The sequence below is a fragment of the Penicillium rubens genome (genome assembly GCF_028828025.1).
Source record: "Penicillium rubens strain IBT 27055 chromosome Unknown utg000001l_segment0_segment0, whole genome shotgun sequence".
In the NCBI taxonomy this organism is placed as follows: domain Eukaryota; kingdom Fungi; phylum Ascomycota; class Eurotiomycetes; order Eurotiales; family Aspergillaceae; genus Penicillium; species Penicillium rubens.
In genome coordinates this window covers 3,312,452-3,325,643 of record NW_026890599.1, presented here as the reverse complement: position 1 = coordinate 3,325,643, position 13,192 = coordinate 3,312,452, and the positions used below count along the sequence as shown (strand labels likewise).

Here is a 13,192-nt window from a genome sequence, read left to right as displayed (position 1 = left end):
CCTGGGAAATACGACGATCACGTCTTCTGCTCCTCCACGAACTTCAGAGCCTCCTCCCGCGAGACAACATCAATAGTACTGGCCTTTTGCCTGAAACTCACACCATAGCACTTCTCTGCCACATGCAGCATTTCAGGCCTGAAGGTAGTGCAGATGAACTGCCCGTTGGTGGAATCTGAGATGGACTTGAGCATCTGTGCAACGGCCGTCCGGTACTGAGCATCCAGATTGGCGTCGATCTCATCGAATAGGTAGAATGGCGCGGGATCGCAAGCCTGGATAGCAAAAACGAGTGCTAGAGCACAAAGACCTATGGCGAGATAGTTAGCAATTGCAAAGCAAAATACAGACTTGGAGTGGAAATGCTTACTCTTTTGTCCACCACTCAGCTGCTGGATACGCTGTTGATCGTCGTGCTTGCTATTAAAGCTCACACTGATGCCGACACCGACGTAGTTCTCGACGCTCTGCCGAGCTTCTTCATCATCTGAATCGAGGTCGTCATCAAGTCGTGTAGCACGGTCTGTCTTTCTTTGAATGATAAGACGACCACGACCGGCGGGAACAAGCTTCTCGAACACGTTGTGGAACTCGCGTGAGACCTGCTTGAAGGTCCGTTCAATGGCCTCATCCTTGCGCTGATCAAGAACAGAAATGAGGTCGTCGATGGACTTCTGGGATGCATCCAGCTCGGAGCGACGCGTAGTCAGAGTCTCACGCTGCTTCGTAAAGCTATTATACTGTTCAAACGCTTTCTTGTTGACGTGGGAATATTTCTTAAGAGCCTCGTTGGTCTTGTGGAGCTTCTTCACAACAGTGTTGGAGTCAGTGTTCTGGTACTTAGTGAAAGCTTCATCCGGAAGAACACCGAGGGAACGAATGTTAGCCGCGCATTCGGCACCCTGCTTAGTGAGTGCGGCCTTCTTTTGCATGCTTTTCTCCATCCGACGCTGGTGCTTTTCGATAGATCGAGCGAGCTCTTCGATTTCCCGTCGGGTATCCGCATTACGCTGTTGCAGATCCATCACACGAGTATTGCCTTCTTCAATTGAGGTGTCAACTTCCTTTAGTCGTGCATTGAGCTTCTCCAACGCCTGGCCAATGCGCTTCACCTCACGTTGTGTCTCTTTCAGGTTACCCTGAACCTCCTCGTCAGCGATATCAATGTCTCTGTTGAGTAATTGGTCAAGGCGCGGGTTGAGGTTCTCCCGGAGCTCAACTTCCAGCACCGATTTGCGTGCCTCGAGCTCGCTGCGCTGACCTGAAAGCTCTTGGTATTGACCACGCAGATCTTGCACTGTGCTGCTTAAAGTCTCCAGTCGAGCTTCCTCCTCGCTAGTGAGAGCTTTCTGGAAAGGCGACGACAGTTCGGTTTGGAACGCATTGACTTGGTCGTTCAGTGCCGCAAGGTTAGATTCGACATTTCGAAGAGCGCGCCGTTTGGCATCAAGAGCATCCTTCTTGTTTTGAAGGAGATCACGCTTGGCCCTCAATTCGTGCCGTAAAGGTCCACTGCTGTTCTGGACCTGATGTCTCTGTTGCTCAAGCTTTTGCAGTTCACCAACAGCCTTGGTGATCATCTGGTCGAGTTTCTCTAGCTCTTTCCGGATTTCAGTACCGCGATTTCTCTTGGTCTCGTACTCATCGCGCCACTTAGCTAGACCCTTGACAGCGTCCAGTCGTGACTGACGGGAGTCGTGGTATCCACCAGTCAAGGCACCGCGCTTGTCTGATCGATCACCCTCTGGAGTGATAGCATTGACACCATGGCTTCGTGCGTACTGTGACGCAACCTGCAGGTTGGGGCAAATGATAGTCTTGCCAAACACATGCTGGAAGGCTCTCTCATATGCGGGGTCGTATTGCAACTTGTCGATCATGGGTATCGTGTCGCTAGCACGGGGGATGTTCATCGGCCTAGAGCGAAGTCTGTTCAGAGGCATAAACGTCACACGACCAGCCTTTTCCTTTTGTAAGATCTCAAGAACGGTGGTAGCAGTTTCATCTGTGTCAACAACGTAGTGGAATAGACTCTGGCCGGCAGTGACTTCGACGGCGGTGCGATATCTGTCATTGACATCGAAAAGCTCCGCAAGTGTACCATAGACTCCTTCAAGGTTGTGCTGGCGCTTGATTCGCCGCACTGCGGCAATTCCACGACTAGTGTTGTTATCCATCATTTGCGAAAGATTGCGCTCGGCACGGTCCACCTCCTGGGATGCGTTCGAAAGCACAGAGTCGAGCTTTGCTTCTTCTCTCCAAAGTTCCCTGTGGAAACATTAATATCTGTTCTAGCCAATTAGTTATTCAAGCAAGCTTACTTTCTTTGATCCATGAGGCGGTCTCTTTCATCCTTAGCATCTTGAACTTGTTGATCCACATTATGCATTGTGTCACCGCGTCCGTCGATTTGCTGGCGCAGGCTTTCAGTTTCCGGTTCCAAGGCAGCAATCTCGCCTTCTAGGTCTTGGATATCTTCTTGTGTCTGCGAGATCACACCCTGAACAGTGTTGATAGAATTATGGCTTTCGCGGACTTCCATGTTCAGCCACTTGTCACGCTCAGACTTATTCTTGAATCGCGAGTTCCGACCCTGCTTCGCATACAATCGCTGTCGCGATGTCTCGGCATCCGTCAACTGTGATTTAACGGAGTCCTCCTGGTCCTTCAGGCCGTTGAACCGAGGGAGAATTTCCCGGTGTTCGGCTTCACGCTCACTGATAGCAGACTGAACAGAGCGGAGGTCGGAGTCGTAGCGTGATTTCAGTGCTTGTGCGGCAGCCTGGTTGTCAGAAAGAGACTTGGCTCGGAGTTCATTTTGAGCCAGGGTCTTAGATGCGTCACGTCGTTCGTCCTCCAGTTGAGCCTTGTCAACCTTCAGGAACTCAATTTGTTGCCGGCACTCAGCGATCTCAGCATCGATCTGAGAAATGGCCTTCTCGCCTTCAATAAATTGGTCACGATTGTTGTCGGCATCCTCAACGCCGTTCTGGCGTCGCTCTTCGATCTCATTGAGGACCTTACCGATCTCCTGTTGTTCAAGAGAGTAAATGGTGTACTCTAGACAGCGGCGCTCCTTGTCCTTCTCCTGATAGCTTCGAAGCTCGTCCTTTTCTTCTTCGAGTTCCGCAAGACGTTCGTTAATGTAGTCGAGTAATTCGTCGATCTTGGCGCGTTTGCTGTTGGTCTCATTCATAATCTTCAAAGACTCAGAACGACGAGCTTCGTAGACCTGGGTACCAGCGACCTCCTTAAGCAGAACTAGGCGCTCAGAATCCTTCATGTTGGTCAACGCAGTCACCCGGCCTTGGGGAACAATGTAGTAAGGGTTAGATCGAGAAAAACCAGCCGACTCGAGCAGGTTCATAACATCGTTCTTGGTGGCATTCTTGCGGTCGAGAGTGTATTCGTCCTTCTTGATACCAATAGTTCGGCGGAGTACGACCTCGGGCTTGCCGGTGGGGAATCGATCGTCGGAGTTGTCGAAGATAATCTCGACGTAGGCGGACATTACAGCGGAACCGGAACCTTCCTGCTTGGGGTCAACCTATGTAGATTTGAGTAGTAACAAGGTACATACGTGCAAGAGAGCTTGACGTTCCTCTCTGCCGAGATGAGTGTAGGCATCGCTGAGGACGAAGCGAATAGCCGCGAAGAAGTTACTCTTCCCGGAACCATTGCGGCCGACAATGACGTTGTGTTTGGGAGAGAATGGCTCAATGACCGTTTGATCTTTGTAGCTGAGTTTCGCGCGAAGTCAACAAAAGTTTCGTAGAGTTATAGATATTGCGTAAGGAGTTGGAAATACCTCTTGAAGCCTTGGATAATGATCTGCTTGACATACATCTTGAGAAGAAACGCGCGACGCGAGGATTAATCAAAATACCCTCAGCATAACGCGCCTGGCGCAAGAGTAAAAGAATGAGCCACAAAGATCACACCAGCAGATCAATCTGGCAATTAACAGACAAAGACCGAGCGATATCGTAATTGGTGTTGCGAAACCTTGGAGATTGACTACGCGAGGAACGAAATTAGCGCGTCTCGTTGGGCGCGGGGTTCTGCCGGGCGGTGACCCTAATTTGAGCCACAGAAAAAAAAAAAACCTTGGGGACCGACGGAGATATTCAAATCTCTACATTCTCGACTTTGGAGACCCAGAATGGCTTCAAATGAGAATACCGCCCAGGCGGCTGGCATTGCCGATGGCCTCGCGCCGTCGCATACCTACGTGCCTAATGAAGGTTACGTGAACCCTGATACTGCAGACTCCGCCGAGGCGGGGCATGTTCTGCCCGAGGAGCTGGAGGATGGGGATGAGGAAGACGAGTACTACGACGACATTTTCGACGAAGAATTGGATCGTGAAGATATCCTGTCTTCTGACAACTCCGATCTTACCAAAGCATACAACCGCCAACGCAGAATCAACGACCTCGCTAGCGACTCCAATGTACCGAAATGGACATACCCCAAGACGAACACCCAGAAGCCTACCGTGAACACCTCCGCGTTTGTCGATGACCAGGTCAAGTCTCTCACTCGCCATGCTGCAAAGATCAAGCTGGATGACCAGCAGGCCGGCATTGCGGGGCGCAATGACAAGGGTGGAGATAAAGCAGACCGAGCCACATCCGAACAGGTGTTGGATCCCCGTACCCGGATGCTTCTGCTGCAGATGATCAACCGAGGCCTCGTCTCGGAAATTCACGGTTGTTTGTCGACCGGAAAGGAGGCGAATGTCTACCATGCCATGTCCATCTCACAGGAAGACGAGGATGCTGCCCCACTACACCGTGCGATCAAGGTTTACAAGACTAGCATCTTGGTATTCAAGGATCGTGACAAGTACGTGACTGGAGAGTTCCGTTTCCGTCAAGGATACAACAAGAGCAACAACCGCGCCATGGTCAAACTTTGGGCTGAGAAGGAGATGCGAAACCTGCGAAGAATTCATGCCGCTGGCATTCCCTGCCCCGAGCCTATCTTCCTACGTCTGCACGTCCTTGTTATGGGATTCATTGGTAGCTCAAAGGGCCTGGGCGCACCCCGCCTCAAGGACGTAGACTTCAAGATTCCCGAACCCGAGACTCGTTGGCGTGCACTGTATATTGAACTGTTGGGCTATATGCGTGTTATGTACCAGACATGCCGTCTGGTGCACGCTGATCTTAGCGAGTACAACATTCTCTACCATAAGGAACGCCTGTATATCATCGATGTCAGTCAAAGTGTTGAGCACGACCACCCGCGCAGTCTCGAATTCCTGCGCATGGATATCAAGAACGTCAGCGACTTCTTCCGCCGAAAGAACATTCTGACTCTTCCCGAGCGGACTGTGTTCCAGTTCATCATCTCCCCAGAAGGACCGGTTGATGTAACTGCTGGCAATGAGGAGATGACGAATGCCATCGAAAAGCTCCTCATTGCCCGTGAGGAGGGTGACGATGAGCAGCAGGAGGCTGAAGATGTCGACACCGCTGTCTTCCGTCAACAATATATTCCCCAGAACCTAGATCAGGTGTATGATGTCGAGCGTGACGCCGAACGCATTCGTGATGGCCAAGGCGCTGACCTGGTTTACGGAGACCTCTTGGCCGGTGGCAAAAAGAAGGCCACTGCCACTGATGCTGTCGATGAAGACGCCGAGTCTGACGCAAGTGGCGGTGTCTCCGTCTCCGGATCCGACTCAGAGGGAGAAGAAATAGACCCATTCGCGCCAAAGCCGCCACGAGGCAAGCGTTTCGAGGACAAAGACTCCAAGCGCGACCACAAGGCAAAGGTGAAAGAGGAAAAGCGTGAGCAACGGGCGAACAAGATGCCGAAGCACTTGAAGAAGAAGCTTGTTTCTGGCTCGTCGAGAAAGAAGAAATAAGCCCCCGTAGCTTTATGACCTTATCTTTCTTTGCATGTGCACAAGTTGCGAATGTTGTACTCTGTGTCAATCTACCGCTTGGCATGATTTGATGATGAAATGCATATATGGATGGATGGAGCATTGGGCATTTGATACCTTGGTCTATACTTGATAGAAATGGGAAACATAAATATATATATAGTGCAAGCTCTTCCAAACTGAATCCCATTTAGAGGACATCACTTATATTCATACATATATGGCGATATTCACAAGTGATTCGAAATAAAATCAAAATCGAGGCAACAACTTATCAGAGCTCTCTTTGGACGTCACTCCAATCCGTCCTCTCGCCATAAATTCCCCACAAGTGTCACCAAACAGTGCTTACATCCCGCGAAAAGCGCAGGAGTATGCATCTAGAAAACGAGCATCGAGCAGGGAACATAAATGAGGAGCATGACGGAAGGTCAGACCTATTGTGTCTTCGTCATTTAAGTCGCGATCATCACTGTCACAATGCAGTAGTTAGAAGCAGCATCGAGATGCCAAGATCCAATTTCCATCTTAGCTACATATGTAGTGGGAAGTTCAGGGTGAGGCCGACGACGCCGATGGAAATGGCGTAATACTCGGATGGTGACGGGACGAACATGTGCACTGGATGAAAGTAAAGAGCTGCTAGCGTCGAAGACTTCGCGGGAAATCAAACGGTGTGCAATTGGGACGCGACCTTGTTTCGTGCCTTTACCCTTGCATAAGCTTCCTCGACAAGGTGTCTCGGCAGGTCAGGGATTTGTTCTCCTTCGGCACTTCCATCCGATACTCCTGCCTTGGCAGCTCCTGCGTACTCGCCCCCGCTGGGTTCCTCGAGTGGTTTCTGCCCTATAGGACCACCATCCAACTGGCCGCCGGAGAGGCGCGTGAACTGCACCTGCATTGGGGCTAAGCCAACGCCGGGCCATATGTCGGACGGAAGAAAGTCACCCTGTTCAGCACGGAAAGTTTCGCGAGCAGCGGCATCTTCATCATGGAGCTGGTCCAGTTTATGCCGGGTATCTCGGAGCACCTTTTCCACACGTTGGCGAACATGACGCCGACGTGCTACTTCCAGCATCAGGCTGTCGTAAGCATTGAGAAACCCGTCGTACAGAGAGTGCAGATCAGAGAGTTCGACGAGGCCAGAATTAATGCGGTCGTTTTCTTCAAGCCACACCCGCGTGAAGTTATGTGCCTGAGAAATGTAACGGGGTAAGCGAGATGAGGCGAGAGAGGATAGGTGGCTGTGAACTTCAATCGTTGCCTTGGAGATGGACAGCAGGGCATCTCGCTGTGCTTGCACTTGTTCAAATATGGATTCCATCTCATTAATGCGATCTTGGATCTCCATAACAACATCATCCGCCTCGGGGGCATCCTTGATCAAAACAGCTACCATCTCCTGGTACTCGGCGTCAGTCATTGGGTCAAGAGGTGCATTCAAATTGGCGTTGATCTCCGCCCCGATGTTTGGCATTCCATCGTTGCTGCCGTCAACACCAGCTGGCATATCCCCCGTGATCGATCGTGCAACTGCTCCTCCGCCATCTGTATGCTTCACGGCAGTGACACAGAGATCAAAATGCCGGACCAGGGCTTCCAAAAGAGTGGCCATTTCTTGGGCATGGGCCTCCAGAGATTGAATCTGGCCCGGCATAGACGACAAAGTGAGAAGGCCGGAATCGGACGCAGACGACGAGGAGGATGTGATTGATAATCGGGATGACGCCAACTTCGTGGCTGTGTGGTAATGACGAAGCGACTTCTTGATGGCTTGAAGTTCGTCATCAAATTCATGATTTGAGGTGTCCAATTCGGCACGCGCTGTATTAGTGCGGTCAATAGACGCCTTCAGAGAGGCATGTAGCTCTTCAACCCCCCGCTCATCAACAAAGTCATGTAGGGACTTCTGCTCTTCATCGCCAGGTCTGAACGATGCGTGAACGATAGTCCCGCGGAGCAGATCTAACGTGTGTTTAAGCCGAGCATCAGCCGCATCCAGGTTCTTTAATGCTATTGAAAATTCATCACGACCTCGATATGATATCTGTTCAACCTCGGAACGAACGTCATATAAAAGGCGAAGTTGCCCATTAAGGCCTCGGCGTAAGAAGCCTGTCCGGGAGCACAGGACAACACTCTTCTCCAATGCTGAGTGCGATGCAGTGACTATTTCATTGGCCCGCCAGACATGGGTAATGGAGGAGAGCGAACGTTTGGCACCCAGCAGATACGAGATCAGAGTGTCAAGCTGGGGTAGAGATTGGTGGTCCCCCTCGTTCAGTCCAGCCTGCGGACGAATAGATGATGAAGAGGACTGTGATGACGCCATTGAGAGAATAAATTAATCCTGTTAATGGCGCATTCGGACTAAGGTAAGACTAGGTTGAAAAAAAAAAAAAAGATCAACCTTTCAGGGGCGAGGGTGAATTGATTGACACAGCTACAAGGGAAAGGAGGTGATTGGACGACTTTCCCTTCGCCAAAACCCTAGGACACTTCAGTATAGGCCTATATTTGCCAAATCAGACCAGTGTAAACTTGAACACAACCAGAGGAGAGAATGGCTACATCATAGCCCATAGACCTAGGAGCTGGGTGTCGCGAGGACCTCGGGAGCTCGGTACAATAAGCCGGGACCGTGCTTTACACGGCAGACAAGTGAAGCACGAGCTCCAGCCCCTAAATGACTTGCAAATGAAAGGGATGGAAAACAGCCTCTTACCAGTAGTTCTCAATCCGTTCTCGGTCGAGATCTGATACTCTGGGTACAACTTAAATCGTGGACACGGCAAGCCGTTCATAGAAGGTTTGGATGGACCGCAGTAGTGTGTGTGGTAGTCACCGACAAAGCTGGGGATAGTGGGTCTGACAAAGTGTGAGTGTCGGTGTGTGATGGCTGTGGGACTAGTCTCTGTCATACAGAAGATAAAATACCCCGTTTCACCCCAGTCAACCCAAGTAATGACGAATCAGCCTGTCGGAAGTGTAGGAATGATCGATTGAGGTGCGATGGCGTGGAGATGGCGCCATGCGGATCATAGTCACGTGCCTCACCGCCCAGATCACGTATTTGCCGCTCTGCCCTTGTCACGCAATTCCCCAGACTCATCGATGGCGATATCAAAGACACCTCCCAATTGTGCAATTTTTTACCGTGGATGATTTTCTGATTTAAAAGCCTCTGTTGATCTTGTTTCTACTTTCTCTTTAATATCCAAGTCGATTTCAATTGCTGACCTTGGAAGCTCGATATCGCTCTTATCTCAATCTTCCTCAGGGTACTCATATCGCCTGAATTGATAACCCTTAACCCGCCCTCTTGACTCCCTGATTCTGGAGAATTTTCCAAGGACGTCCATTGCGATATAGATCAATATCTTTCCTCCGTGCCCCTCTCTTTAAACAACCAAACTCAGGAGAACTCGGATATCTGCAAACCGACTGGCCCTTATCACCGTACATCAAGCGCGACCGTCCATCACTTGCCCGGGCGGCCGTCCCCTCTCTCACGGCGCGAGAACAGATCAGCCACCATGGCCGATAGGCCGGAACCCTCGTCCACACAGCAGAGCCTGGTTGTTCCAGATGCGGGGGTTAGTGCGAACGCCGACTCCAACCGCTCTCTGCCGCGAAAAGACACCGACAACACCACACAAACCCTGGAGGAACTAGCGAGGCAAAATGTGGCTCCTTTCCTCGCAAAATATCAGCCACGACAATATGCGCCTCTGCGCTCGCAAGTTTCAGCCCCATCCGAGCGACACATGGTAAATGCCGGCTACTGCTATCGTCACCAACCGGACTCAAAATGTAGCAGACGCCAAGCCGATGAACAGTCGATGACCCAGCTGCAGTCCGAGCTGAATTTACTTCCTCAAAGTGATCAACAGGGTATTGCCCATGTGTGGTCGTTGTTCTCCGCTGCTCCAGCGAAGCAGCGGACTCTCATGCTCCAGGGAATTCTAGCGCAGTCCTGCTTCCCCCAACTATCCTACATCTCCGCCAGTGTCCGCGAACTCATCCGAATCGATTTCCTCGCTGCCCTTCCTCCGGAGCTGTCCTTCAAAATTCTCCGTTACCTCGACACGGCCTCACTGTGCCGAGCAGCACAAGTTTCTCCCCGCTGGAGAGCGCTCGCGGATGATGATGTGGTGTGGCACCGGATGTGCGAGCAGCACATCCGCCGGAAGTGTAACAAGTGCGGTTGGGGCCTTCCTCTTCTGGATCGCAAGCGCTTGCGTGAGGCCAAGCGCGAGATTGAATTGCGCGCCACCAACTGGGGCAACAACAAGCCTGCAGTTGGGTCGAGTGAAGCCGCAATGGTCGAATCTTGCTCGACTGTCCAACCTCCAGCCAGTGGCAAACGTAAGTTGGAATCTGACGAAGAAGCCGCTGCCCTTGCAAAGCGCCATTGTGCCTCGTCTCCCCAGTCTCCTGAAGTGGACGAGAGTTACTTCAAAACTCGTTACCGTCCGTGGAAGGAGGTTTATCGGGATCGATTCGTTGTCGGTATGAATTGGAAACACAAGCGCTGCTCAATCAAGGTATTCAAGGGCCACAGAGACAGTGTCATGTGTCTGCAGTTCGAGGACAATATCTTGATGACTGGATCCTATGATGCCACAGTTAAGATCTGGGACACAGATACTGGCGAAGAATTGAGAACCCTCAAAGGCCACGTCGCTGGGGTGCGTTGCCTCCAGTTCGATGACACCAAATTGATTACTGGTAGTCTGGACCGCAGCATAAGAGTCTGGAACTGGCGTACAGGCGAATGTATCTCCAAGTACAATGGCCACGCTGAAGCGGTCATCGCCCTCCACTTTGATTGCACTCTTCTCGCGTCCGCCTCTGTCGATCGCACCGTCAAAATCTGGAATTTCAAGGACAAGTCTACTTTCGTTCTTCCCCACCCACAGGGAGTCAACGCTGTCAAAATCGACTCAGTTTCGCGCACAGTTTTGACCGCCTGCGACGATGGTGCCGCACGACTTTGGGACTTGGACACCAAGACTTGCATCCGAGTCTTCCATAACCACATCGGAGCCGTTCAACAAGTCATTGCTTTACCTCGAGAAATTGAACTGGAGAACCACCTCGCTGACTGCGAGAACGACCACGTCGGCACATCCTCTCAAGGTGGCGACAACATCCTGAGCACACTTTCCCCTCTTCTTGAGGCCACGTCTCCATCTCACCCGAATTCACCCTTCGGCTCCTCTTTTGACCAGGATCAAGACCGCATCGAACCCCCGCGCTACATCCTCACGAGCGGGGTGGACACAACCATCCGACTGTGGGAAACCAGCACCGGAAGATGCCTTCGCACCTTCTTTGGACATCTGGAAGGTATTTGGGCTCTTTCTGCTGATACATTGCGGATTGCGTCTGGTGGAATGGATCGCATGGTCAAGATCTGGGACCCTCGTATTCCTACAGGCCAAGATACCTACGAAGGTCACAGCGCCGCTGTCAACTGCATTGGCTTGAGCGACAGCCGCTTCATCACGGGTGGTGATGACTACCAAGTTCGCATGTACGATTTCCGGGCCTAGCGTGGTCAACCCTTTTCTTCTTTTGTCTATCGAGAGTACCCTTCTTGGTAAAATATTTGCTATTGTCATGGGATGGGGCGTATAATTGCGGCGCTGCCATCTTTTCTTTTTTTTGTTTTTATATTGCATCTCCGGTTGATGGATGGATACCCTGGCGCATTCAAGAACGGCTTTGGTTCAAACAAGGTGATTTGATCTCATATATTGCCACTGACTGCATCACAGGCGCTACTTTTTTTTTTCTCTTACTGCTTGTTTTTTCCATCGGCTATCTGCTGGCTTCTTGTTAATAATGTGTGCCCCTGTTTCCATAGGACCATCAATGAATTTGAATGATTATTTTCGAATATGAAGGCCTTCTGTATGATTTTATGAAATTGCTTTGAATACATATAAAACTCCTAGTCCTACTAGTCGTTATCCGCTATGTGACTTACCATCGTCACGACTAGTTCTTATTCTTCTAGCTATAGCATTACGAAGAACTATCTATAAAATGTAGATCAATGAAGTATCTAACTAATAAGACATCTAGAAGTCTACTAAAAGGCCACTATAAGGAAAAGATTCAGTTGTCATTATCATTGACAGAGCTTAGCCTGTTTCTTCCGCAGACCGCTTGTGGAACTCGCCCGAGGACACCCGTGAACAATAAAGTTAGTTTACATAGTTAACTACATAATTGGATCTACAGTATACTTTGATTTTCTTCTCTCAAGCTATAGCACTGATCACATGGAACTTCTAAATTGGTGGTATATGGACATAGGTAATCTCATGGTCATTTTGGTGCCCCGCAACTGAAGAAGATCGGACCGTGTCCAACGGGTTATCATTTTCTCACACGCTACTATTCCCAATCAGGAACCCATCGTCTACTATAGAGGACTAGTAGGATCTTGACGCGATGCATATTTCTAACCGAAAAGCTTCTTCTATTCTGTTTCCAACTCTTGTCATCCTCTATATCGCAATACAAGAAAGGAAAACGAAGCCCACTCGCTCTAATCTAGTCTACCTATAATTACTATGGCGGATGCTCAAACCGATATTCGATCTGACCGAGTGTGGTCTTATCAAATGGATGATCTTCCATACGGTCAGTATGTTGAGCAACCAAAGAAACCGAAGCTAATATCACGCAGACCGAGATTCCGCTGGCATAGAAACAAAGCCAAGTCTGGAAGCTGAATACGCCTCAGCTTCTAGCTCTTCGAACTCTAGCCCCAAACTCCCCTCATCCAAGGCTCAGCCAGTTGCTGTGGCTAAGGACCGCCGATGCGGTTACAGACAATGTTGGGGATTTTGGCCTCACTGGAAGCGACTCCCGATGGGAATGAAATGGCTTATGCTTATATTCGGGTTGCTCGCCTTTGGAGGTGTCATAACTTGGTTCCTTGTCCCCCATCTGATAGGTGAGGCCCGCATCAAAAAGGAAAGACTGGCAAAGCTTGAAGCCGCAAATCTTAACACCGAGAATGCCGTGCACCGACGTGCCTCGATAGTGGCCCTGCCCGGCGACTCTTCCCAAGCCTCTCTGTCTGTTGCCATGCCGTCCCCTACCGTGACCGCTCCGATTTATATCCTCTCGAATCCCGCACAAACAACCTTTTTGACCAAGGCCCGTGTCGCCATGTCTACGGATGGCGTTGTCTCCCCACTTCCCTCTATGGGAGTAAACCAAATGCAAGTGACACATTGAATACTGTGTCGGATCTATTGGTATAATGAATCCAGG

The 13,192-nt window shown here is 50.5% G+C and overlaps 5 protein-coding genes across 5 annotated transcripts; 3 read left to right on the top strand and 2 right to left on the bottom strand.

Moving 5' to 3' along the window:
* Positions 1–17: 17 nt before the first annotated feature.
* On the bottom strand, positions 18–3,846 carry N7525_001314 (chromosome segregation protein SMC; the record flags this gene model as incomplete). Its single annotated transcript, XM_002558044.1, has 5 exons — positions 18–310; positions 371–2,268; positions 2,322–3,532; positions 3,581–3,740; positions 3,809–3,846. 5 exons carry the CDS (start codon positions 3,844–3,846, stop codon positions 18–20), a joined length of 3,600 nt encoding a protein of 1,199 aa, XP_002558090.1.
* Positions 3,847–4,162: 316 nt separating this feature from the next.
* Positions 4,163–5,875, top strand: N7525_001313 (serine/threonine-protein kinase RIO1; the record flags this gene model as incomplete). The annotated part of the gene is made up of 1 exon (XM_002558045.1): positions 4,163–5,875. The coding sequence occupies one exon, from the start codon at positions 4,163–4,165 to the stop codon at positions 5,873–5,875; it is 1,713 nt and encodes a 570-aa protein (XP_002558091.1).
* A 688-nt stretch (positions 5,876–6,563) lies between these two features.
* On the bottom strand, positions 6,564–8,228 carry N7525_001312 (autophagy-related protein 17; the record flags this gene model as incomplete). The annotated part of the gene is made up of 1 exon (XM_002558046.1): positions 6,564–8,228. One exon carries the CDS (start codon positions 8,226–8,228, stop codon positions 6,564–6,566), a length of 1,665 nt encoding a protein of 554 aa, XP_002558092.1.
* Positions 8,229–9,432: 1,204 nt separating this feature from the next.
* N7525_001311 (F-box/WD repeat-containing protein) lies at positions 9,433–11,454 on the top strand (the record flags this gene model as incomplete). Its single annotated transcript, XM_002558047.2, has 1 exon — positions 9,433–11,454. The coding sequence occupies one exon, from the start codon at positions 9,433–9,435 to the stop codon at positions 11,452–11,454; it is 2,022 nt and encodes a 673-aa protein (XP_002558093.2).
* A 1,029-nt stretch (positions 11,455–12,483) lies between these two features.
* Positions 12,484–13,156, top strand: N7525_001310 (uncharacterized protein; the record flags this gene model as incomplete). The annotated part of the gene is made up of 2 exons (XM_002558048.1): positions 12,484–12,553; positions 12,600–13,156. 2 exons carry the CDS (start codon positions 12,484–12,486, stop codon positions 13,154–13,156), a joined length of 627 nt encoding a protein of 208 aa, XP_002558094.1.
* Positions 13,157–13,192: the final 36 nt, after the last annotated feature.